Source organism: Puma concolor, chromosome E1 (genome assembly GCF_028749965.1).
Source record: "Puma concolor isolate L17-30 chromosome E1, mPumCon1.1.hap2, whole genome shotgun sequence".
Taxonomy (NCBI): Eukaryota; Metazoa; Chordata; class Mammalia; order Carnivora; family Felidae; genus Puma; species Puma concolor.
This window is the reverse complement of record NC_141680.1, coordinates 52096416-52120425: the sequence shown is the minus strand read 5'-3', so window position 1 is coordinate 52120425 and position 24010 is coordinate 52096416. Positions and strand designations below refer to the sequence as shown.

The 24010-nt window shown below is 51.9% G+C and overlaps 1 protein-coding gene across 4 annotated transcripts in view; it reads right to left on the bottom strand.

The window, feature by feature from the left end:
• ARSG (arylsulfatase G) overlaps window positions 1–24010 on the bottom strand; it is a 109820-nt gene that overhangs the window by 33021 nt on the left and 52789 nt on the right. For 3 of the 4 annotated variants that reach the window (XM_086687840.1, XM_086687843.1, XM_086687842.1), the window contains exons 3-6: window positions 13787–13974; window positions 10389–10436; window positions 8413–8530; window positions 5768–5905 (exon numbers count right to left, since the gene is read on the bottom strand). In XM_086687840.1, the coding sequence (XP_086543966.1) occupies window positions 5768–5905; window positions 8413–8530; window positions 10389–10436; window positions 13787–13974 (492 nt within the window). The remainder of the gene's footprint in view (window positions 1–5767; window positions 5906–8412; window positions 8531–10388; window positions 10437–13786; window positions 13975–24010) is intronic. The other variant, XM_086687841.1, reaches the window with a different exon arrangement.

Genomic DNA, 24010 nt, shown 5'->3' with positions numbered 1-24010 from the left:
GTGTGACAGAAATACCATCTGGCAGGGTCCCCCTGCACATCTCTTACCAACTCCACATTCAGTGACATCTTCTGGTGGCCTGAAATTAGTCACGGTGAGAGTATTCATACTACAGAAACGGGCAAATGTTCCAAATCAGGGCTTTTTTTTCCCCCCAGAGTGCTGGCTGTTACACGTTTACGAGCTCACCGCACGTATGGGCTGATGTGGAGGGCAGGGTCCCGCTGCCACACTGTCCCATTCCTATCATCATGTCCCAGACTCCTGCCCATGATCCAAGTCCCGTCAGCGCCCCGGGCCAGTGGCTGCGAGACATGTGCAATTCAGAGACAAGGCAGCCTAGACAGATGGGAGGCACAGGCTCTGAGACCTACACCCAAATCCCTGGAATTTTTATTTCATGGCTGTGGGACCCTGGGCAGTTAACTTAACCTCTGTTGTCTGTACAACAGGGACGATTATACCTCCCTGATAAAGCTGTGATTATTAACTGCCTGTAGTAAGCATTTAATAAACGGTAGTCTTTTTATTGATAATTCCGAGTAACACATGATGCATGGGGTCCAGGGATATACCTCCTTCCCTGCACCCTGATGCCGTGCTGGAATTCAGAAAGTTAACGTCTGGAGGAAACGAAACCACACAAAACTGGCTCCCTGGGGGTGTCTATCCCCCAAGCCACCCCTTCCACAGGCTCTGTGCTGCATAAAAAATAAAAAGTGGAGAAGGTCAGTTGCTTTCCAGTAAAGAAATAGGTTGATTATAAAACAGTATGATTCCATTTTTGTTTAAAAATATGTGTGTGTGTGTGTGTGTGTGTGTGTCGATGCCTCAGCACAGAATGAGGCTAGAAAAACTTGCTCAAATCTACCGAAAGGGGTTATGTCTGGGAGGTGGCATTTAGGGTGATTTTTCTGTTCCCTATCTGTTGGTCTCTGTTTTCAGAGATTTCTGAAGGGAACACATATTATTTGTGTGGCAGAATGAGTGGAGTGGTGAGCAGAGAAGGAAAAAAAAAAAAAGTAAGATGCCAGACAGGACATTCCAGGAGAGAGAGGACAGGGCACGGCGTGGAGATGTGCTAAAGATTAAAACCCAGGACAGCCAGGGGCGCCTGGGTGGCTCAGTCGGTTAACCGTCCAGCTCAATTTCGGTTCAGGTCGTGATCTCAAGGTTGTGGGACTGAGCCCCACGTGGGGCTTTGTGCTGACCTTGGAGCCTCTCTCTGTCTCTGTCTCTGTCTCTGTCTCTCTGCCCCTCCCCTGCTCACACTCACTCTCTCTCAAAATAAATAAATAAATAAACTTAAAAACAAAAAACAAAAAACCCAGGACATCCGAATCCGGAGAAAACCATCTGATCTGAAATAGAAAGTGGCAGGTGAGGGGCCCCCACGTCCCATGAAAGGTGTCCAGTGGGCGCCCGGCCGGAGGGCCAGAAGGAGCAGGCACCTGCCTGGTTGGTTTCCAGCCTCGGACAAGAGGTCTCCCTTGGCTTGGACTTGCTCCGACACTTCTCCGCCTTTCTCTGACCTTCAGCGTTACAGATAGCATTCTCACACCCACACTTGAACCCAGTTCCCTACTTCAGAAGGGCACAGGGGCTTGATTTTAAACAGCAAGCAAAGCTCTTTACTGGCAAAAAAGGAGAGAGCAGATGTCATGGGCTCCTGGGTCACGGAGTTGCCTGTCCCCTGCGCCTCCCGGGCTCTGGGACTCGACGCGGAACCTCAATAGGGAATACAGACTCCGGTCCCAACCTGGGTCCCTTCCAGCCTTCGCCTCCTTCCTGCTTCGAGACTCTTTCTCTATATGCCAGCTTCTCGCACACTTCACCTTCTGCCCTCCCGTGCCTTGGTCATGCTATTCCTCTCCCGGCAGTAACCTCCCTGGTGTTTTGCCTAAAAACACTTAGTCAATTCTTAAGATCCAGCTCAAATGCCACCAACACGCCTCCTCTGCTCCCAGGTCCTGGATGGCCTCCTGCTCCCGGCCTCTCTCTTCCCCCCCTCCTTCACCATACTCATCAGCACTGATGACACAACCTGTGTTAAAGCCAGCTTTCCACAATTCTGTCTCCCCACTAGCCTGGGAGCTCCCCACTAGCCTGGGAGCTACTCAAAAGCAAGGACAGATCTAATTCCTGTTTGTATCCCTAGCACAACACCGGGCACATCTTTAGGGCGAGATAAAGTCCCTCACTCATTATTCACTCATTCGATGAATATTTATGAAGCTCCAACTAGACGCCAGGCACTGAAATAGAGCAAGGAACATGATAGATATGATTTCCACCTCCTTGGAGCTTAACATCTGATTGGAAACAGGAGAGGAAAATGCAACTGAAAAATTAATCAGGTAATTATTTACAGATTAGCAGGAGCGACGGAGGAGGACTATACGCAGGGCGCTGTAGGACGGTGTAACTGGGGGGACCAAGCCGCCTTTGGGGTGAGGCAAGAGATCCCTGGGATGGTGACGCCTGCAGGACGGGATCTACAGGCGGGCGGTGCAGATGGCCACTGGAGGCAGGTGGAACGGCACTGGGGAGACCCTGCAGGAGAGGAAGACACCAGGCCCCACTGCCCAGCTATCTGCTAGCTCATCTTGCCCTCGCTCTGTATTCATCGGAGCATTCGCACACGAGAGAGGGGCTAGAAGGGGCGGGGGGCCGGGCACGAGCTTGGAGCCCTGAGGCCGGTGACAGGTTGGTGTAGGTGGGTGCTGGGTGAGGGGCAGGTGAGGGGCAGACCAGCAGGGGGAGAGCGGGGTGGGGTGGGCTCGAGACAAGTACAGGAGGGGACCGAGACCTTGACAGGGGTCCTGGGCTCCAGTCCAGGCAGGCGGGGTTGGGGTGGGGGAGGTGCTTATTTGTCACCTGTGTATCTCTGGGACTCGTTCTGAGTGATGAAGGCCCCGCCACGTTGGCCACGTGCCCTGATTTCAAATATCCTAAGCTTTGGTTCACACCGAGGCCCAGCACCGCCCCCCTTGCTGGGCCCTGTATTCTCAGTCCCAGAGGCTGGGAGGTGTGGGAGACTGGCAACTCCGTGACCCAGGAGCCCATGACATCTGCTCTCTCTTTTTTTTTTTGGCTAATGAGGAGCTTTGCTTGCTCTCTAAAGCATCTAAATCAAGGGTTAGCTTTGGGCATGCTGCCAGGTCAAGGGAATAAATTCAACTAAAGATCTGGGAAGCCGGTTAAGCGTCTGCCTCTTGGTTTCGGCTCAGGGTGTGATCTCGCGGTTCAGTAGTTTGAGCCCCACGTCGCGCTCTCTGCTGACAGTGTGGAGCCTGCTTGGGACCCCCTCTCTCCCTCTCTCTCTCTCTCTCTCTGCCCCTCCCCTGCTCTCGCTCACTCTCTCTCTCAAAATAAATAAATAAACAAATTTAAATTCAACTAAAGATCTAAGTAAAAACTTTCAAAGAAGTCTAGGTGGGCTTCCTGCCGAGAAGAAGCGGGAAATCCCACCCTAGGGACTCCTGGCGGTTTTGACAAACAGGTCCGGGTGGGGAGAGTGGGGCCCAGGCCCTGGGGGCAGGGGTCACACAGGAGGAGTACAGATCTAGGGACCTTTCTTGCTGATGCTCCAAAAGTCATGGATGAATTGGCAAGTCAGATCCTAAAGAAATCAGCACGCCTCAGGATTGTTTCCCGTAAAGTTAAAAGACAACGGGGTTCATGTGACTTTTCTCTTAATAACTGATTAATAAATCAGCAAAACTCTTCACCTCCTTCGTACGATAAGGAGATTGTTCGTGGAATTTTCTGTTCTGGAGCTGATTGGTGGAGGAACAGCCCGTGCCCCCTGGAGAGCATTCAGCAGTCCCCAGCCGGCCGCTACCCCTCCTCGGACACCTGTGCTGTCCAAAGCGCAGCAAAAGCAGGACTGAACTGTCCCCCCCAGCCATGAAGCATCCACCTGTCACAGGGCACGGGGAGCTGAACCATCTCGCAGCCCCAGGGAGCACAGACGTGTTCAACCCTCCAGATGGGCGAAGGAGCTTTGCCCGTTTACATGAGCCATCTGAAAATAAGCCAGTGTTTCTCAGGAAGGCCCGAAAAACTTATAAGATGCAATCCCTGAAGCCCCAATAGGCTGCCCTCCAGATTTAGGCCATAAGTAGGTTTTATTATCAAGAAAAAATTGCTGCCTCTGCTCCGCCTGTAGCCCTGCTCTCCAGAAAAATCTGTGGTTGAGCAAGGGCTTGGGGGCATCCTTGCACGTTCAAGGACTGATGTGATCTGTTTTCCACAGGTGGAGTCTGTTTTTTATTCTGCACAGGCAAACAGGCACCCGGCATGTTATTTCTTGCCCTCTGAGGTTAAGGCTGTGGGGCATACGAGAGAAACTGCTGGAAGCTGTTCCACTGCCCTGGAGGAGTCTGCAGTCTTGGGAGAAAGTTGAGCCGCGCACACAGGGGCTCATGAGAGGCCAGAGAAAAGGCAGCTGTGAAGGGTCAGGGCAGGGCTGAAGTGATGGGGTGGGGGTGATCGTGTGGGCACGTGCCTGCCCCCCACCGTCTGTGTATCTGCACTGGGCCGGGGCGCACGCCGTGGCACGGTTTCTGCTCTTTGTTATTTTTAACGAGTCATTTCTAACACTGAAGGATCAGGGGATTTCACGCAAGGGCCAGGTGTCTTGTGTGTGGCCTGGGCTTTCAAGGGCTCACCGCTCCCTGAAGCCTTACACTCAGTCTGCTTCCCTCTGTCCGGTTAGCGAGCAGGGCCCCCTAGATGCTGGAATTTGCAACCCGTGTGCATTATATTGAATAACGGCCCCCAAACGTATCTAGGGTCTCATCGCTGGAAACTGTGAGTGGCGATGCCACTGAATTAAGGATCTTGAGATAGGGAGATTCTTATATATAATCACAATAATTATGGAAGACCTTAAATATAATCACAAGTGTCCTTAAAAGAGGGAGACAGAGGGAGATTTGACTACAGAAGACAAGAAGGCAAAGGGACAACAGAAGTGGAGAGTAGAATCATGTGGCCGGAAGCCAAGGGATGCCAGCAGCCACCAGAAGACAGAAGAGGCGGGGTGCCTGGGTGGCTCGGTGGGTTAAGCCTCCGACTCTTGATTTCGGCTCGGGTCACAGTCTCACGGTTTGTGAGATCAAGCCCCCGCACTGGGCTCTGCGCTGTAAGCGCTTGGGATTCTCTCTTTGCCGCTCGCTCTGCCCCTCCCCCATGTGCGCATGCTCTTTCTCTCTCTCAAGATAAATAAATAAACTTAAAAAAAAAAAAAAAAAAAGGGAAGACAGAAAAGACAAGAAACATTTCTCCCCTGGAATCTCCAGAAGGAAACAGCCGTGTTGATACCTTTGATTTTAGCCCCATGAGACTCATTTTGGGTGTCCAGCCTCCAGGACTACAGGAGAATAAACTGCTGTTGTTTTAGCCAATAAGGTGGTGGTACGTTTGTTACAGCAGCAACAAGAAGCTAATACACCCTGTCAATTAATGAATCAACAAATGCCTTGAGCGCCCAGAATACAGAGGCAGACCCTCCCGTCCAGAGCTTATAGGAGAGGACAGTAGAGCGTGATCTGAGCAGGGAGATGGGAGGGTTCCTAGGAACTCTGGGAACACCCCTGCGGAATTTCTACCCCAGGCCTGGAGACTCCAGGGGAGGCTCTTCTCCAGCTTCATTTCCAGGGGACACGCATGTATCCATCTTTGTGGGACAGCGGAACGCCACCACGGCTGGGGGGAATGCTGAGGCCAGGGGACAGCACGTGGGGACCAGGGGACTCCTTACCTCGCGTGTTGGATGAACTGGGTAGCTTTCTCCGCGTATTTCTGCGCGAGACCGCTCAGGTTCACCGGCTGCTCCACGATGTTGAGGTTTTCATACAGAGGAAGGGCCACGTCCGTGTAACAGTCCCTCTCGTGGGTCCTGTGCGGGAACCACAGACAGCATTCATTTCCGCGATTGAAACAGCCGTGGTGTAGAACAAAATGCTTTTATGCGGCAACACACGTAAAGACAAAACACTTAATAACCTGGCCCCAGATGATTTGTCCAGTCTGCCATTTCCTCCAAGGGTAAAACCAATAAAACACCTTCTCTTCTCTGCCAACAACGATTATGCTCCTCAGACAGGCCTGGCCACTCCGCAAAGCTCACAAAGTCTTCCGTGAGCTACAGAAATCGTTCCTCCCATTTTGTCGGGAGAGAAACTGAGGTCCAAACAAACTAAATTACTCAAGCAGAGTCCCATAGCCAATGAATAGCCCCCATCCCTGGCTCTCTCCACTGACCTCCCTAAATGATGCCTTCCATCTCTGGGGTGCTAATGCTTGGTGCTTTCCTAGGTCGGCCATTGGGACTCTGTGTGACATCTAACAAAAACACAGATGGCCAGGGACAACTTAAAAGTTTCAAACCATGTTAGGAGAATTGGGAGAAGCTTTAGCCATTGGAAAAAGTGGGGGTCAAACCAGTTTTATCTCCTGAAAAAAAAAAAAACAAAAAAACCCTCAGCCCTTGGTCTTATAGATGGAGACGAACCTCGCATGCGAATGTCCCAACACATGTGGCTGAATTAGGACTCTGGCCGTGACCGTGGCAAATCACCTAAGCTTTTTTTATTTTTAAAGCAAGATTCTGGTTTTTTTTTTAATGTTTATTTATTTTTGAGAGAGACAGAGAGACACAGGTGCAAGCAGGGGAGGGGCAGAGAGAGAGGGAGACGCAGAATCCGAAGCAGGCTCCCGGCTCTGAGCCGTCAGCACGGAGCCCAACGTGGGGCTCCAACTCACGAACCATGAGATCACGACCTGAGCCGAAGTCAGATGCTGAACTAACTGAGCCACCCAGGCGCCTGTCGATTCTTTTTTATTTTTTTTAAGTTGATTTATTTATTTTTTTTTTTTTTTTGAGGGAGCAGGGGAGGGGCAGAGAGAGAGGGAGAGACAGAAAATCCCAAGCAGGCTCCGCCCTGTCAGTGCAGAGCCAGGCGAGGGGCTCAAACTCATGAACTGGGAGATCATGACCTGAGCCGAAATCAAGAGTCGGGAGCTTAGTTGACTAAACCCCAGGCGCCCCCACCTAAGCTCTCAGAGCCCGACTCCTCACCTGCAGCGCGCCCCTGCCCTCTGAAAGGGCCAAACAAGACAACAAATGGTTAGCACTTTGCACGTTGTACGGCATACTAGCAACTCCATAAACACCGAGGCCCTCTGCCCTGGCCGCCAGGGGACCAGGAGAGAAGCCGAGAAACGTGGAGAGAGAAAGGGTACTGAGAGCCATCTCCGGGAGGAACTCTGTCCTCGTGGTGCAGATAAGCATCGGAAAGAGACGAAAATCCCTCATCACACTTTGATGCAAACCCCGCCCCCCCTTACAAAAGCTTGGGGGACAAGGTGAGACTGGGGTCAATAATCGTCAAGGCCACAGTCTGTGAAAAAGAGGAAAAGGTTATGACTCTACTGGGCATCCTCATGCTAACCCCATCGTTGGTGTCACGTGTTTTAGGTTTTTATGACCTTGTGGCAACTCCACCATCAGCTAAAATATCTCCCTTCCCCCCCCCCCATCTCCCACTAAGCCACCCCCCCCTTTTCTTTTCTATTCGATTTAACATGGATTTATTTATTTATTTTTTCAACGTTTTTATTTATTTTTGGGACAGAGAGAGACAGAGCATGAACGGGGGAGGGGCAGAGAGAGAGGGAGACACAGAATCGGAAACAGGCTCCAGGCTCCGAGCCATCAGCCCAGAGCCCGACGCAGGGCTCGAACTCACGGACCGCGAGATCGTGACCTGGCTGAAGTCGGACGCTTAACCGACTGCGCCACCCAGGCGCCCCTTTAACACGGATTTAAAGGGGCCTGGCTGACATGTCATACCAAGTGTGACCACAGATGTGCCCCCCAAGCCGCAGCTGGTAAGGAGGGCAGCGACAAGACATATCACACTTCACTTCTCCCCCTGCGACGTGCACACGAAGCCACCTGGCGTCTTGCGAAAAGGGAGGCCTGGGATGGAGGGGTGGGCGTCTGAAATTCTGCTTTTCTAACAGGCACCCGGATGACTGCCACGCTGCTGGGCCAGCGACCACCCTTCGTGCAGCGAGTAGGGTCTAGACTCAGAGGGACCCAGACGGGGAACCCGTGTCTCTACCTCTTACAGCTCCGGGGTGACCTGGGCAAGCGGGCACTTCCCTGTACCTTCACTGGTTTCCTTACTTGCAAGGTCAAGATAAATACCCACCGCACGCAGTGGTCCCACGGCTTCCAGAGCCCGTGACAATTTCTCAATAAACGGCCATTATTATGTTAACTACCGTGTTATTCATGAGCCAGCTAAGGCTTCCCTTCCCCGCCCCCTCCTGGGGGACTACACCCTTAGGACTTCACCTTGCTCTGGAGCCCACTCTCTGTTCCTTGGATCGGATTACCTTGACGGTCCGTCCCCGTCCCCCCGTGGACACGCTGGACAAGGAGGGTGGTTGTAGCCCGGGGTATCGGTGCAGCCCATGTCGTGGCTGTATGGGATTCCAAAGTAGTAATCAAAACCTGGAAGAGAAGCAATCGGTGAGCACCCCCACTTGGCTTCTGTGCTGTGAGCCTGCATTCTTACACCCAGGACAAAAATTTAATTTTCCATGATTTAATACTGCAGTGCTGTGGAGTATATAATTAAAAGAGGATTTGATTAATATCCCTTTGTAGTATGCAAAGAAAACTCTTTGCTGGGTTCTGGCTGTAAGACTAGATTTGCAAAACATCTTGGGATTAGAGTTAACCCAGAGTGGGAGGAAGTGGAGAGAATTATTGAACACCTACCATCCCGGGGCAGTTATGAACACACTCAGTAAGCATTTGATGAAAATCAAGAACATGCATGGTACTTCAAGGAAGAAAAGAGACTGCCCTCAAGAGACTGAAGGGGAAGCAAGATATATAGATGAAACTGTAAGAGGTTGGGATGCGGGGAATGGAGAACGAGGACAGGGTACCAGGGAAGAGATACAAGAAGCAGGAGGCGATATGAGTAAACCTGGAGATGGGAAACAAGGCACCTCAGAATGCCCAAGTCGGCAGGCCTTTCCAGACTATCTGGTCCAGGGGCACAAGTATATGGCAGGTGCTCTCGCTTCTCAGTCCCAATGGCAGACGCCACGAATCCAAGATGGCACCACTTCCTGCCGAGCAAGATCCACTCTCAGTATCCCTCATCACAGGAACTCCAGAAATACGCACTCAAGGTGTCGACACCCTGATCTGGTTCAACCTCCTCACTTGTCAAGGAGGAAGAACGACCAAGTGGGAAAAGTAAGTTCTGCACTAATTTTTAGTCAGTGGAAAAGCCAGGTCCACACTTCCTTCACCTGCCGTTCTTAAAAAGCACATGTAGAAGATGCCACGGCAGCCCAGCTGGAAAATGGGGCACAAGGGAAGAGAGGGGGAGGAAGGAGCACCGGAGAGGAGGAGGGAGTTGGAGAGGGTGCTCTCCCAGCGGGAGCCCGAGGCTGAAGGCTGGTTGCAGGCTGGTTCTCTGAAAGCCATTCTCCAAACGCAAAGATCTTCAGACACACATGTTCCCCCATGTCTAGGAGAGAACATTGCATGGAAATAGAGGGAGGCATTGGGACGGAGGAGGGGAGAAGTCTACAAAATAGAGAACCGTGTTCAAGGAGAAAGCCATCCATTTGTTTCTCCAATAGCAGGGTAGCAGAGAAGCGCATGCCAAGTAGCGACAGGGGAGAAGCCATGGAAGTTGACGTAATGATCAACTGCCTTGAAGAGAAAGTCCGAGGAGGACTCTCATATGAAATGGAAGAGGCAGGTCAGGGGGAGAGCAGAGGCAAAAACCACAACTTTGGAAAGCCATCGAAAATTCGGTGAATTGGACATTCAGAGAGCTTATCCATCAGCACACTGACTTTCAGATCGTTGGCTCAGGCAGCTCGATCTTGGCCTATTCTCCAAGGCCCCGAGCGTCGGAAATCTGAGGCGGTGAACGGCTGCAGGAAGAAGGCCAGAGAGAGCATCTCCCGTTTGGGTGGATGATCTGCTTCTGTGAACCCTCGGGACAATTTGTACTTGCTATGACACTGGACATGTCTGGACCTCACGGGGCCAAATGTGCCCTGAGACGTGGCCACGGATGGGCTCACGATGGGAAGACCAGAAAGGGCAAACAGACACCAAAGAGGGGGGTGTCCAGGAAAGATGCCACGCGAGAAGGGCATGACACCAAGGGGAGCCCTGGGTCCCCCAAATGCACCTAAGTGACCCTGTGAATAAAGATGTCCTAACTCGGGAGAGGTGTACCCCAGGCGCAGGATGGCTTAAATGTTAATGGAATCCTTTTACACCAAGATCTTTACTTCCTGTTTCCCAGGTAACAAATTCCCCAAAGAATTCTTACCGCGGAAGTTGGGGTGGTAAGATCCATGGTGCCCGAGATGCCATTTGCCTGTAGGAAAGCAAGAGAGAGACTTTCAGACGAATCCCCGTGGGGGCTCCCAGCGCCTTTGGGGAGCTGATCACATACTCAGTTCCCCATCAGTGCTGTCCTTTCCTGAGGACGAGCAAAGAGAGGCTGTAAATGCTGTGTGAAAGCCAAGCCTCGCTCTCTGGGACTGAGAGGGAGCCAGGATGAGTCAGGTTCTACCCAGGAAAGCACAGAGTGAAAAGGAAGACAAGCCTTTCCCAAGGGCCCAGAGAAGCCAGCAGGCTGAGCTTCTGCTCCTCTAAGAGCATTCAGTGCCCACAGCGACCCCATGTAGCCCACTGCACCTGCTCTACCCTCCTGCGCTGGGGCCCCTGCCAAAGCTCGGAGGACAGGTGTGCGCTCCAGATAGACTTGGAGATGCCTGGTTCCCTCCTGGTTTCATCATGCTCTCTGACCAACATCAGCAGCCCACGGAGCCTGCACAGGGACCACCTCCCCACTCCCCACCCCGGCCTGCTGCTGCCCCAGTGAAGAGACCCTCACCTGGACAGCAAAGGAGGAAGTTAAAATTCACGGCTGCGCCTCACTCTGTAAATGCGTTTCTTTGGGGAGAATGACTGGGTGATGTGCGGCAAAAACTCTGACCACGTTTGAGCTTTCTGACCTGCTAATTCCGCTTTGAGAAGCAGGGATCCCAGGGAAACCAGCCACGAGGCAAGGGGCAGAGAACGCAGTACACAGATCTTAACAGCGGCAGCTCTGAATGATGCCCAAGGGAAAGAAAGAAACAGGCAACCACAGGACTGTGGCTGAAGCAAGTTACTTTGCAAGGCCTCGATGAAATACTACCAAACTCTCTTTTAGAGACAAATGCATGCAGCAAAAGGTAATAACCAGGGAATCTAGGTAAAGGGTACAGGGGTGTCTATTATTCCCTTTTTGCAACTGCTCTGTGGGTTTGAAAAAAAAAATGTAACATAAGATAGAGGGGAAATGGGTTAAGCACTCATGTGGAAGGCTTGGATTAAGCATCACGTGGAAATCCAAAATTATATTAAAATGTTTAAGCTGTTTCTAAGATTATTAAAATTCTAATAAATAGATAAAATGTATTACACAGAACTATAAAATAAGGGGCACCTTATAAAATAAGGTGGCTCAGTCGGTTAAGCCTCCGACTTTGGCTCCCGTCATGATCTCGCCGTTTGTGAGTTCGAGCCCCGCGTCGGGCTCTGTGCTGACAGCTCAGAGCCTGGAGCCTGCTTCACATTCTGTGTCTCCCTCTCTCTTTCTGCCCTTCCCCTGCTCATGCTCTGTCTCTCTCTCTCTCTCCCTCAAAAATAAGCACTAAGAAAAATTAAAAAATATATAAGTAAAATGTTTAAGCTATTTCTAAGATCATTAAAATTCTAATAAATAGGTAAAATTGTATTACACAGAGATATAAAACAAGGGGCCCCTGGGTGGCTCAGTCGGTTAAGAGTCCGACTTCAGTTCAGGTCATGATCTTGTGGTTCGTGGGTTCAAGCCCCGCATTGGGCTCACAATGAGGAGCCTGCTTGGTACTCTCTCTCTCTCTCTCTCAAAATAAATACAACTTTAAAAAAATGTCAAAAGAAGAAATATAAGATATGAGGAAGGGGTTAAAAGGAGGACCTAGTCGTATGTATACAAGACCCTAAACCAAGGTTAGAAGCAAAGTGTGAGTGGTGCCCACGGTCTTGAGATCGCTTCGGTGGGTGTTTTGTTTTTCCCACAAGCATGCTTACAGGGAACTCATAATCACAACACAACGTGGCCGAATATCCAGTCTCTAAGACGCAAAAGGTAGACCGGATGGGGAAGGGAGAGTTAATGTGCAATCAGTGGCTCACGGGGAGTTCAAGGGCATGAAGAGGGAAGGGCAAGCCACAGCAAACCCAGCTCAGGTACAGCCCAGCCGACTCCCAGGGGCCAAACCCTTCCAGGCTGTGACCACGACAGGGATGCGTGTGATGGGGCCAATAAGGATACTCAGCCCCTCGTGGGAGCTTCAGGGTAATTATACCTCCCGGGTACGGGCAGGAAGGGTTGGAAAAGGAGAGATCTTAGTTCGTAGCCCCTCCCCCTGGGGCTCGCCCGCCTGGGCCAATGAATGCCAGGCTCCAGTCTGACCTTCTGTAAAAGTATGTGGGGCTCCTCGATCCAGAGGAGAAGGTGGGGCCGATACCAGAAACCGGAGCCTCCTACAGGTTAACACGGGCGCTCCAGGCATCAAGAACACCCCCACAGGGACCCTCGCCGCCATCCTGTTTGTTGGAAACCCTCCCTTGCCACGTCGTGTAAGAAGGGAGGCAGGAATCCCAGTGGACCCAGCTCTTGGAAAGTCAGAACAACAAGCACAGGCAGCCTACGGGTGCTGTTGGGACTGCTGCGTTGCCTTGGCCTCTGGAGGGAAGGCCAGCGGTGGAGCAAAGCATCGGAGGGAGGCTGGGCGGAGACACCTGTCTAGATCCTCCCGCCACAGGGTGGGCGACACTGAACAGGTCTCTCCACCCGTCTGAAAGTCAATCTTCGAACATACATCCTGGGGGAAATTATCATCTCACAAGGGATCTCCCTACCCTGATGCAAAGAAAAACTTAGCTCACTACCTGGCGTGTAGCACATGTTGAGTAAGAGGTGCCTCCAGAAATTTGAGAAAGGAAGCCACTGGAAGGCGTGGCAGATGCCGCTGTTTGCCTACCTTACACCCATGCCCCCACTTGTCCTGCTAACAGAACTTCGGTTTTGTTCAGGGGATCGGAGACCCGTGCCCAAAGCCAAGTCGATCATTGTAATCCTAACCCCAGTTTTCCCAGCCTTCCCTGCGGCAAGGTGTGGCCGTAGAAATCCACCGAGGAGATTTAAGTGCGTTTCTGCCCGGAGGGAGGGGGAATGTCTGAGAACAGATTCGCTCTCTCAGGAGAAGTGAATACAGGAGGCCACGGGAGGCTGGCACCTCCTCCCGTCTGTTTCTCCTTCCTTGAGGCCAAATTATGGCGAATGGTACTGAGCAGCTCTGTCGCAACCAAGAGGCAACAAGCGGGAGGACAAAAAGAGCAGAAAAAACAGAAATGGTTTCCTTGAGCCGCGCAGCCAATGAAAGCAATCACTCGCCTCTAAGTTGTTACAATGGGAGGAAAACCACTCCATTGATGGTTTTGGTTCCCTGTTAGATCTCTTCAGTTACTTATAGCTGAGAGCCTTCCTAACATTGACAGCAGGAAATCAACAAAAAGCAGACATGAACAGAAGAGGGTGGTGGCACGTTGGGGCTACCCAAACACAAAGCGGGCACCCCATAAGTGCTATGGGAGGTGGGGGTCCCGGCTGCGGAGCTCCAGGGTTACCTATCATCCCAGTGACATAGCCAGCTTGCCGCAGCACCTCAGCCAAGGTGGTCTCATTGAGCGGAAGACCCCCCACGGAAGTGACCGCAAAGTTGTGCGTGACTCCATTGCGAAGGCCGAGCCGTCCGGTGAGCAGGGAGGCCCTGGAGGGGGAGCAGGTGGAGGCAGCTGCATGGAAATCCACAAACCTGCACAGAAAGAAAGGTGATGGGGTCCGTCTATCCCCAGAAAGCCAAACCGAGAGAAACTCGATTCCCACCTAGTCCCCAGGATCCCAGGGCTGGGAAAAGCTCCAAGACCAGCTGAGGAAAATGAAGCTCAGAAAGGGTCGTGCAACTAATTCAAGGTCACACAGCTAATTCAAATTGTCTTCATCCAGAATATTTAGTGGATCCTGTTGATCCTGTTTATCCCACACTTTGCATTCATCCAGTCACTAAAATTTGTATCTCTAAAATCAATACCTGTGGCTCTTAAGCGGTCACTCGTGGACATTCCAAGGTGCTCCAAAACTTTGTGTTTTGCAACACGCACATCCCTAGCTGAGGCTGAAGAAGGCGGCCTCCTTGGTGTGGCTCTCGTACTGCAAGCGAGTGCCTTCCTTTCCACCGTCCATTGAGTGCTACAGTTTTGGCATTTCTGTGCTTTCTGTTGGTGATTTTGCTCTGTCAAATGGTCCCCAAGAGTAAGACTGAAGGGCTGCCTACCGCTCCCAAGTGCAAAAAGGCTGTGATGTGCCTCATGGAGCAAATACAAGTGTTCGACAAGCTTCATTCAGGAACGAGTTAAGGTGCGGTCTGCCATGAGCTCCGTGTTAACGAATCAAAAACCACAGTACACAAGACGTCTTTAAACAGAAACACACAAGGGCAAAACAAGGTTCTGTAGTGATCTGTTGGCAAAAATGTAACCAGAGGCTCACAGGAGTCTAACTCTGCAGATCCCCTAGAAGCAATGGTTCGGTATTCCGCGATCCAGCGTTCGCGGTGACTTTATAGAGTAACTATTGCCAGTGACAAGAATCGGCTGTATCTGCTACACAATACTGGATGCCCAGCCTTCTTTTTTAGACACTGTGGAGAAATATAAAAGAAGTCTAACCATTTTCTTGCCCTCAAGGAACGTGATTACACTTAATGTCGCAACTGGCCGTGTGGGTCTCCCAATGTGAAGTTGTGAAGTATGTGAAGTTGATATCATCAAGGATTCTTATCAAGAGCATTGAACCTGAATCTCATCATGCCTCTGGACCTAATTTCCAGGTTACAGGAAATACAGCTGACGGAACAGATTAACTGACACCACAAGGAAATAATCTTAACAAACCATCTGACAACATTCTACGACACTCCACCACAACTGGTGTAGTTCTTCAAAAAGTCAATATCCGAGCAAAAAGTGGCATAGTGGGGGATATTCTACACTAAAGGACACTAAAGAGACAACCCAAATGTAATACGTGACCCTTGGCTGGATTCCAGTTCAAACGTGCCAAGAGCACATTTGGGGGCTAATTAGAGAAACTTGATAGGAGCTGCCTGTAAGATGCCGTGGGGGGAATCGTTGTCCATTTTCTGGATTACAGCCAAGTAGAGGAATGTTTTTGTTCTTTTTTTTTCTTCTGGTTGTATTGGCATATAACATCGTATTCACTGAAGGCGTACGACATAACGATTTGACACATGTATTTACTGCGAAACGATACCCGCAATAAGTTTGGTGAACAGACCTCACTTCACACATAGCTACCCTTTGTGTGTACGTGTGATGAGAATTTTTGAGATCTGCTCTCTTATCAACTTTCAAACGCACAAGACGGTGTTGTTAATTAAATTTTTTTTTCAACGTTTATTTATTTTTGGGACAGAGAGAGACAGAGCATGAACGGGGGAGGGGCAGAGAGAGAGGGAGACACAGAATCGGAAACAGGCTCCAGGCTCTGAGCCATCAGCCCAGAGCCCGACGCGGGGCTCGAACTCACGGACCGCGAGAACGTGACCTGGCTGAAGCCGGACGCTTAACCAACTGCGCCACCCAGGCGCCCCGGTGTTGTTAATTATAGTCACCGTGCTGTGAGTTCCGTGCCTTAGAGCTTACTTATCTCATGACTGGAAGTTTGCACCTTTGGACCCCTTCACCCATTTCCCCCACCCCTACCCCTGGCAACCACCACTCTGTTCTCCGCATCTAGAAATTCTTTTTTTTTTTTTTTTTTTTTTTTAGATTTCACATATAATTGAGATCATATAATATTTGTCTTTGTCTCACTTCTTTTACCTAGTATGATGTCTACAAGGTCCAACCCACGTTGTCAAAACGGCAGATTTCCTTCTTTTACAGCTAAATAATCTTCCATTGTCTACTACATAATAAAAAAAAATAGACATTTTTATTACATTTAGAATATATTTTTACTACGTTCGGAAAGACTTTAGGGGCCCACTTGGTTAAGCTCAGTTGGTTAAGCATCAGACTCTTGATTTTGGCTCCCATCATAATCTCACAGTTCATGAGATCAAACCCCACGTCGGGGCTCTGTGTTGACAGTGAGGGGCCTGCTTGGTATTCTTTCTCTCTCCCTATGTCTCTGCCCCTCCCTGACTCACATAAGCACGCATGCACACGTGCATATTCTCTCTCAAAATAAATAAACTTAAAAAAAAAGAAAGTTTTTGTTACATTAAGAATGCTGGTATTCTTTTTTTTTGAGAGAGAGAGAGAGACAGACAGAGCGTGAGTGGGGGAGGGGCAGAGAGAGAGACAGACACAGAATCCGAAGCAGGCTCCAAGCTCTGAGCCATCAGCACAGAGCCCCACGTGGGGCTCGAACTCATGGACCATGCGATCCTGACCTGGGCCAAAGTCAGACGCTTAACCGACTGAACCACCCGGAGCCCCAAGAATGTTTTTATTCTTGAGAGATGTATGCTATAGTGTTTATAATAAAATATAATAATATCTACACCCTTAGAATGACTCAAAAAAAAAAAACCCACCTTCTTTATAGACAGAGCGAGTACAAATAAAAATGGCAAAATGCTAATAACAATTGAGTATACTGTCCTTTTCATTTTCCTTTATATTGGAGATTTTTATTATTAAAACTTAATATTAATATTTAACATTAAAAGTTTCAAAAGGATGACAATCTGGAGTCTAGAATGAGCAGAGCTGTGACAGGATGGGTGGCCAGGCTGGCCAGGAGGGCAGGGAGGACAGGTGGCTTAAAGGTCAGGTAAGCACCGCAGAACCATGTGCATCCAGGCTGCTGGGAGCCCGGCGGGCGAGCTCAGCCATGCCGGGCAGAGCGAAGCCTAAGGTCCTGGGGTGGATAAGGGACTGGCCCACAGGCGCCAGGTCAGCAGAGCAAAGCCAAGCTCAGCGCCTCTCTCCTCCTCTCCACATATGACCCATCCTCACCTAGGGGCCGGTGGGAGGGGGTTGGGGGGCCTTTAAAAGTGCTCCTGTGACCACTGCTTAATACTCTAAAACGATTGCCTGGTGCGCCCTGAAAGCGCGCTCCCTCGCAGTCCGCCTTTCAGGCCTCTCCTTCCCTGCCTCCCTCAGGCGCCAGCACAGGGGGCTTCTGGGTCTTTTTTAGGATCTGCAGATTGCCAGCTCCTTCCCAAGGTCGGCCTGCACCTGGCACGCTCACCCAGACCTTTGCATGGCCCATCCTCCCCGTTCAGTTTTCCCGCAAGGGGGCCTCCGCTGCCCTCTCATCAGGCACCCTGAGTGCATAGTTGGTAACACTGATCCCAACCCGAATTACCTGGTTTATTTTTATGTCCTTTCTTTCTGGGCCAACTTCCCTCCATGCAAGCTCCCTGGGAGGAAGGCTTTGCCTGTCGCTCACCGCTTATCTCGGGCTCCTAAAACTGGGCTCTACAAATACAGGGTGGAGGGGAGGAGGGAGGACGGTGAGGAGGGAGGAGAGGGGAAGAGAAGGGTCTTTCCTTCCCAACAACTTCATTGAAAATGTAACCCAACCTCGGGGCCCCTGGGTGGCTCAGTCGGTTGAGCACCGACTTCGGCTCAGGTCATGATCTCACGGCCCGTGAGTTCGAGCCCCGCGTCGGGCTCTGGGCTACAGCTCGGAGCCTGGAGCCCGCTCCCGATTCTGTGTCTCCTTCTCTCTCTGCCCCTCTCTCACTTGGGCTCTGTTTCTCTCTCAAAAATGAATATATGTTAAAAAAAAATTTTTTTTTAATAGAAAATGTAACCAAACCTAAAATTAACCATTACTGGGAAGTGGGGGGTGGGGTGGGATGTCACCAAAAGTGGCACCTTCCCAACAGTTTTAAAGATAACATGCTGACGTGGAGTTTGCTCATCGAAGTGTCACGAAGAGATGTGACATCGGGGACCCATGTGAAAGCAGGGGATGAGGTCACAGAGAGCAGTCACGTTTAAACACTCCTCCCCCACACTCCAGAGTCTGGGTCACCGCCTGCCACCTGCACTATAGCCTCAGGTCTCCGCCATAACCCCAGACCTGGACGGCGGTGGTCCCCAAACCCAGTGACAGCAGCTCTAGACCAGGACCGGCCATTTGCCCAGGCAGTCCTCCTGCCCGGGGCAGTACTTGCTCAGGGGCTTAGACCAGCCTGGGGACAGTTCCTTGTTTTCTGTGCCCCCGCAGAGGCCAGCCTGGGGCAAGAAAATGGGGAAATGCGTACAAATCCCTGCCTCTCACTCAGATCCAGCAATTCGGTCAGAAGACTTGGGACACAGAGGCTTAAAACAGTGTTTAAAAGGGACTCCACCTGGGGCGCCTGGGTGGCTCAGTCGGCTTAGCGGCTAAGACCCATGACTTCAGGTCATGATCTCAAGGTTTGTGCGTTTGAGCCCACATCAGGCTCTCTGCTGTCGACGCGGAGCCTGCTTGGATCCTCTGTCCCCCTCTCTCTCTGCCCCTCCCTGCTTGTGTGCCCTGTCTCTTAAAAATAAATAAAACATTTAAAAATAAATAAATAAAGGGACTCCACCTGCAGCCTCTCTCCCCCCTACGAGGACCAACTGTACTAAAAAGAAAGCCCTTACGAGTCTATAATGTTTTCACGTCCCTCGTCCCTCAGAGACGCCCTCCGGAGCGACCCCCCAGCCTGGGTGCAGCCAGCAGGGCCCTGAACGCCCTGCCCTTCGCCATGACCTTGGCATTTGCAGAGGTGCTGGCCCTAAAGAGCAGTGAGGTCTGCAACCCCCCCAGCAACACAGTGGTTTCCTCTTTTCTTGTTTCTTTCCTTTTTTCTCTGTCTTTTAAAAAAATGTTACACTCAAGCCTAGGGGCGTCTGGTGGTTCCCTAGGTTAAGTGTCCGACTCTTAGTTTGGGCTCAGGTCGGGATCTCACAGTTCATGGGATCGAGCCCTGAGTCAGCCTCTCTGCTGTCAGCGTGGAGTCGGCTTTGGATCCTCTAGCCTCCCTCCTCTGCCTGTTCTCTCTCTCTTTCTCAAAAATAAATAAACATCGGGGTGCCTGGCTGGCTCGGTGGGTTAAGCGTCCAACTTCAGCTCAGGTCATGATCTCTTGGTTTGTGAGTTTGAGCGCCGCATCGGGCTCTGTGCTGACAGCTCAGAGCCTGGAGCCCGCTTCGGATTCTGTGTCTCCCTCTCTGTCTGCCCCTCCCCTGCTCATGCTCTGTCTCTCTCTGTCTCAAAAATAAATAAAACATTAAAAAAAATTTTTTTTAAAGGTACTAATTGTCACTGAATTGTTCGCTTTAAAATGGTTCGTTTTAGGTCATGTGAATTTCACTTCAATAAAAAAAAAAAAAAAAAAAAAAAACAAAACCCAAATCTTACAGACTAAGAGGAAAACGCCTGAAGAGAATGTCTCAGGTAGGAGAAAAGGCCCGTTAAGCTGGGGGTCAGATCTGTAGTTCTTCGGATGAGAAAATACTCATTTGACGTTTTATTTATTTTTGAGAGAGAGAAAAAGAGAGAGAGAGAGAAAGTGGGGGAGGGGCAGAGAGAGAGGCAGACACAGAATCCGAAGCAGGCTCTAGGCTCCGAGCCGTCAGCACAGAGCCCGATGGGGGCTCGAACCCACGAACCTCGAGATCATGACCTGAGCCGAAGTCAGACGCTTAACCGACTGGGCCACCCAGGCTCCCGGAGAAAATACTCATTCAAAACCAAGGTGGTGATCTATCATTCCTTTCCTTTTATTCCCAAGATACCGGCAAGCAGCAAGCCGGGGCAGCTCTGATAGGTGCTAAGGAAGCAAAGGTATAGTCTCTGTCCTCGATGACCTTACAGTTTGCTTTCTGAACAAAAGCCTTACGAGGTCATTTCTACTTCACTAGGGATGGTCATAAACACGTACTTAGCGCTAACTGTGGACATGGCCCTTTACGTGTGTTAACTTGTCTAACACAGCAGCCTGTAGGATGTGTATTGTAAGGACTCCCGTTACAGATGGGGAAACTGAGGCAGTGGGACACGGGAGAGACACAGCGTGTCCCCAGGCACTCTGCTCCACCCCTGCCCTCAGCCTTACACCACGAAGCCAGGTATCCAAGGGCGGTCTTCCAACTCACGCCCGTCCAACTCCAAATCCCATGCGTGTGCCATTTAACCGCACTGTCCCCGCTAGGAACTCCAGAGCATGCCTGCAAAGCCAAAGGGAAGGGGCCGGGAGACACCCACTCCACAGTGGGCGGAGGAGACGGAGTGAGCTTTTTACGCAGAAAGGAAACGTGCCCGGTCCCCCCAGGCCCAGGGTGAGGGAGGCGGCACGGGGTGTTGGCACAAGAAGAGGCTTTGAGGCTTCATCATCCAAAGACTGGCATGGCTCACGTAGGCATGTGCGCACAGGCATACCCGTGTCGAAATGCAGCTGAGAGAATTGCTAACGGGGCCTCAGAGGAGCTTCTGGAGAAAAGATGACAAAACCCTGATGTGATCGATCGATTCGGGTTTGGCCCGGGAGTTTCCAGTCCTGATAACCTTCCAGAGAAACACCAGGCACCTGAACGTCGGGTCTCACCCGAGTCCTGCCTGGAAACGGGAGGCCGCGTGCGACAGCCATGGTTCCGGGAACTGGTGCTTCTGGAAAGAACAGTTCTCCACTGGGTTTCCCCCGCTCCAGACACCCTTGGCCCACACCAGCTGGTTCCCACAGCCTCCGCCCCACAGAGTTTACCCAGGAGATGGGGTAATTCCCTAACGCCGTGTTTCAAGGCAACAAGTGGCACAGAAGGGACATCACGAGGGAGCCGTGAGAGCCCGAAGAGGTGCAGGCCCAGCCCTGCAGCTGCTCTGGGGAGCAGGTTGCGGGCTGCCTTCATCCGACAGAACGAGGGCACGGAAGGTCTGTGCCCCAACACGCACGGCCAGCTCCACGGCGAGGCGGCTGTCTGTCTCGGGGAGCCCAGGAGGAGGCATGTGCAACTCCCCTGTGTGCGCATCTCTGGGACTCCTCCGAAGCATCCCCACCTGCCAGACGTCCTGGGGCCACAAAGGTCCTGGGTGTTGGGGGGGGCAGCCGGTAACCCCCACTCTTAGAATCCCAAACCAGGTTGCACCTCGCAGATCACGCTTTTGCTCCCAAGACAAACGATCATCTCTACCCAGCCTATCCTGCCCTCCTCCCCGAGATGGAAGGTGCAGGACGCTCCCCGCTCACCGTCCTCACCGCCCCTTGTGATAATCCGTACCCCTCACAGCACACGCTTCCAAAGCACTCACTACACTCCAGGCACTCGACGCACTTTGGGTCCAGAGCGTCTGCTGCCCCGGGACTCATTCTGGGTTGAATGTGCACATTCCGGAAGCTCTGTACGGGCTGGCCCACGCCTGTGGGTGTCAGCTCTTTCCCACAACAGAACCAGCTGCACAGTTTGCAGGGCCCTGTGCAAAAGAAGACGAGGGAGCCCTTGTTGGCAATGGACTAAGCATTTCAAGGCGGCAACGAGAGAGCTTTCAGCCAAGCGAGGGGCCCTCCGAAAGCACGGAGCCCGGTGTGGCTGCACGGGTCACTCGCCCACACGGCTGGCCCCGCCCAGCAGCGTCGGTTCCGTCTCGAACCCCAGTCCCCTCTCGGGCCACTGGGCTTCCCAGAGCAAGAAGAGAAAGGCCCACTGGCCTCGGGCCCCAGACGTCGCTCCCACGTACCACGAGGTGGTTTCTCTGCCAGTCTCTGCAAGTTTATCCGGTTCTGCTCCAGATTCATCCCTGCACACCCGCTCTCGCCTTCCAGTGTCCCCTATCTCAGTGAACAGCACCGCCTCCCACTCAGTCACTTGGTCCAAACGCCTCGCCCTGATTCCTCTCTTCCCCTCCCCCTCCACAGCCAAAGTACTAGCACATTCTTGAAAAGACCCTTCTTCCAACCATACCCAGAATCTACCCATTTCTCTCCAACTACCAGGTAACATCCGAGTCCAAGCTAGTATCATGCTGCCCAGACCACTACATGGTCTGTATTGTCTTCCCCAGGGCCACCATGTTGTATAACCCCGGGAGGTGCCATTCACACTGCTGTCCGGAGTTGAGCAGTGCACAATCTGTCCAGCTGTATGTGGGAACCCTGTTCCCCGCTTCCCTCCCTGCCCTCAATTCTCCCTCCCCGCCCCTTTCCCAAGGGGCAGCTGAAGTAATCTCAATACCTGTTTATCGACTAACATTAATTCCTGGCTGGAAACCCTCTCGAGGGCTCTCATCCAGTCTAAGTAGATCCAAAGTCATTTTCGTGGTCTGCAGGCCCTCCATCAGAGCTGCCCAGCCTGGAGCTGGAGCACACAGAAAGGGCCAAACGGGCCCCAGTTTTCCAAGATCGGGTTCCTCTCGGCCCCAGGGGCAGCCCGGTGGGGCCCCGGGGCAACTGGAGGCCCCGGGGCAGTCTTACCCCAGCTGTGTGCACCATTCCAGGGAAAGCACTCCCCGGAGAGTACATGGAGACAGTCCTTGGGCAAGGGTGCCAGGATTGTCACCTCTAACTGCCCAGGGGCCTCGCTGGAGTTCCACTAACCACAGCAGAGCTTGCTGGGGGAGCTCAGGGAGGAACCCATAGTCCTTTCCAGCAAGTAGCTCACACTTCAGAGTGTCAAGACATGTGGGTAAGAAGACAAAATAAGACGGGCCCCATCTGAGAAGTACAAAGAAAAGTGCTGTGGGAGGCAGAGGGAGAGTGATAGGAAGGGTTTGTTTGGACAAACGAAGCTGGGTTCAATCCCAGCCTCCCCCCCACCGCTCTGGTGTGAGACAAGACAGGTAACGGCATCTAGGCCTCAGTATCTTCCTCTGCAAAACGGGCCTAACACACCTACTTCCCCAGCTCATTTGAGGGATTCGGTGGGACGATGTGCACAAACCCCCTAGCAGAGCTCCAGGTGGGGAGTAGGTTTCTACAAACGTGTGGTAGTCAAGGTAACTCGTGTCCTCATTCGCTAAATGGGGAGGCAGAGGGCGCCCCAGGCAGGTAGGATAGCACGGAAGCTGGGAACCAATGGGCGGGATTCCAGGCCGCTTGGCTGCTGTTGCCACCATGCGGGCATCAGGTTCACTGCCACAGGTTATGGCACACGTCACCTCGGCCTCAATGGGCACAGAACCAAGCTCAGAGTCCTTTCTCCGAGACCTCACGTCTGCCTCCCTCCCAGTAAACCCGGCTGGAAACTGAGGCATCACCTTCCAGTCTGTCTCCCACCTCCCCCTCTTTCAGCAGCTCCCATTCCAAACGATGCCACCCAAGGTCAATATGGCTGTCGTCCCTCGTCCGAACCACTTCAGTGACCTTCCAAGATGCCAGGCTCGCTCTCTCCAGCCCACGCTAACATGCCAGTGGGTCATGCCGTCCCCGGACCCCAAGTCTTCAGTGACTTCCTTCTGTGTGGCCACCATAACCCCCCACGCTCTGGCTCAACCCACTTCTTCAGGCTTCTGACTCATCGCTGCCCGATGTGGGTTGAATCGTGTCCCCCAAAAAGGCACGTTGAAGTTCTAACCGCCGAGCCCCAGAATATGACCTCATTGGATGGTTACACTGAGGATGTAGTTAGTTAAGGTGAGATCGTGTTGGATTAGGGTGAATCCTTAACCTCACGTAACTGGAATCCTTATAAGAGGGGGAGAGAGGGGCGCCTGGGTGGCTCAGTCGGTTGAGCATCCGACTTTGGCTCAGGTCGTGATCTCACGGTTGGTGAGTTCGAGCCCTGCTTCGGGCTCTGTGCTGACGGCTCAGAGCCTGGAACCTGCTTCGGATTCTGTGTCTCCCTCTCTCT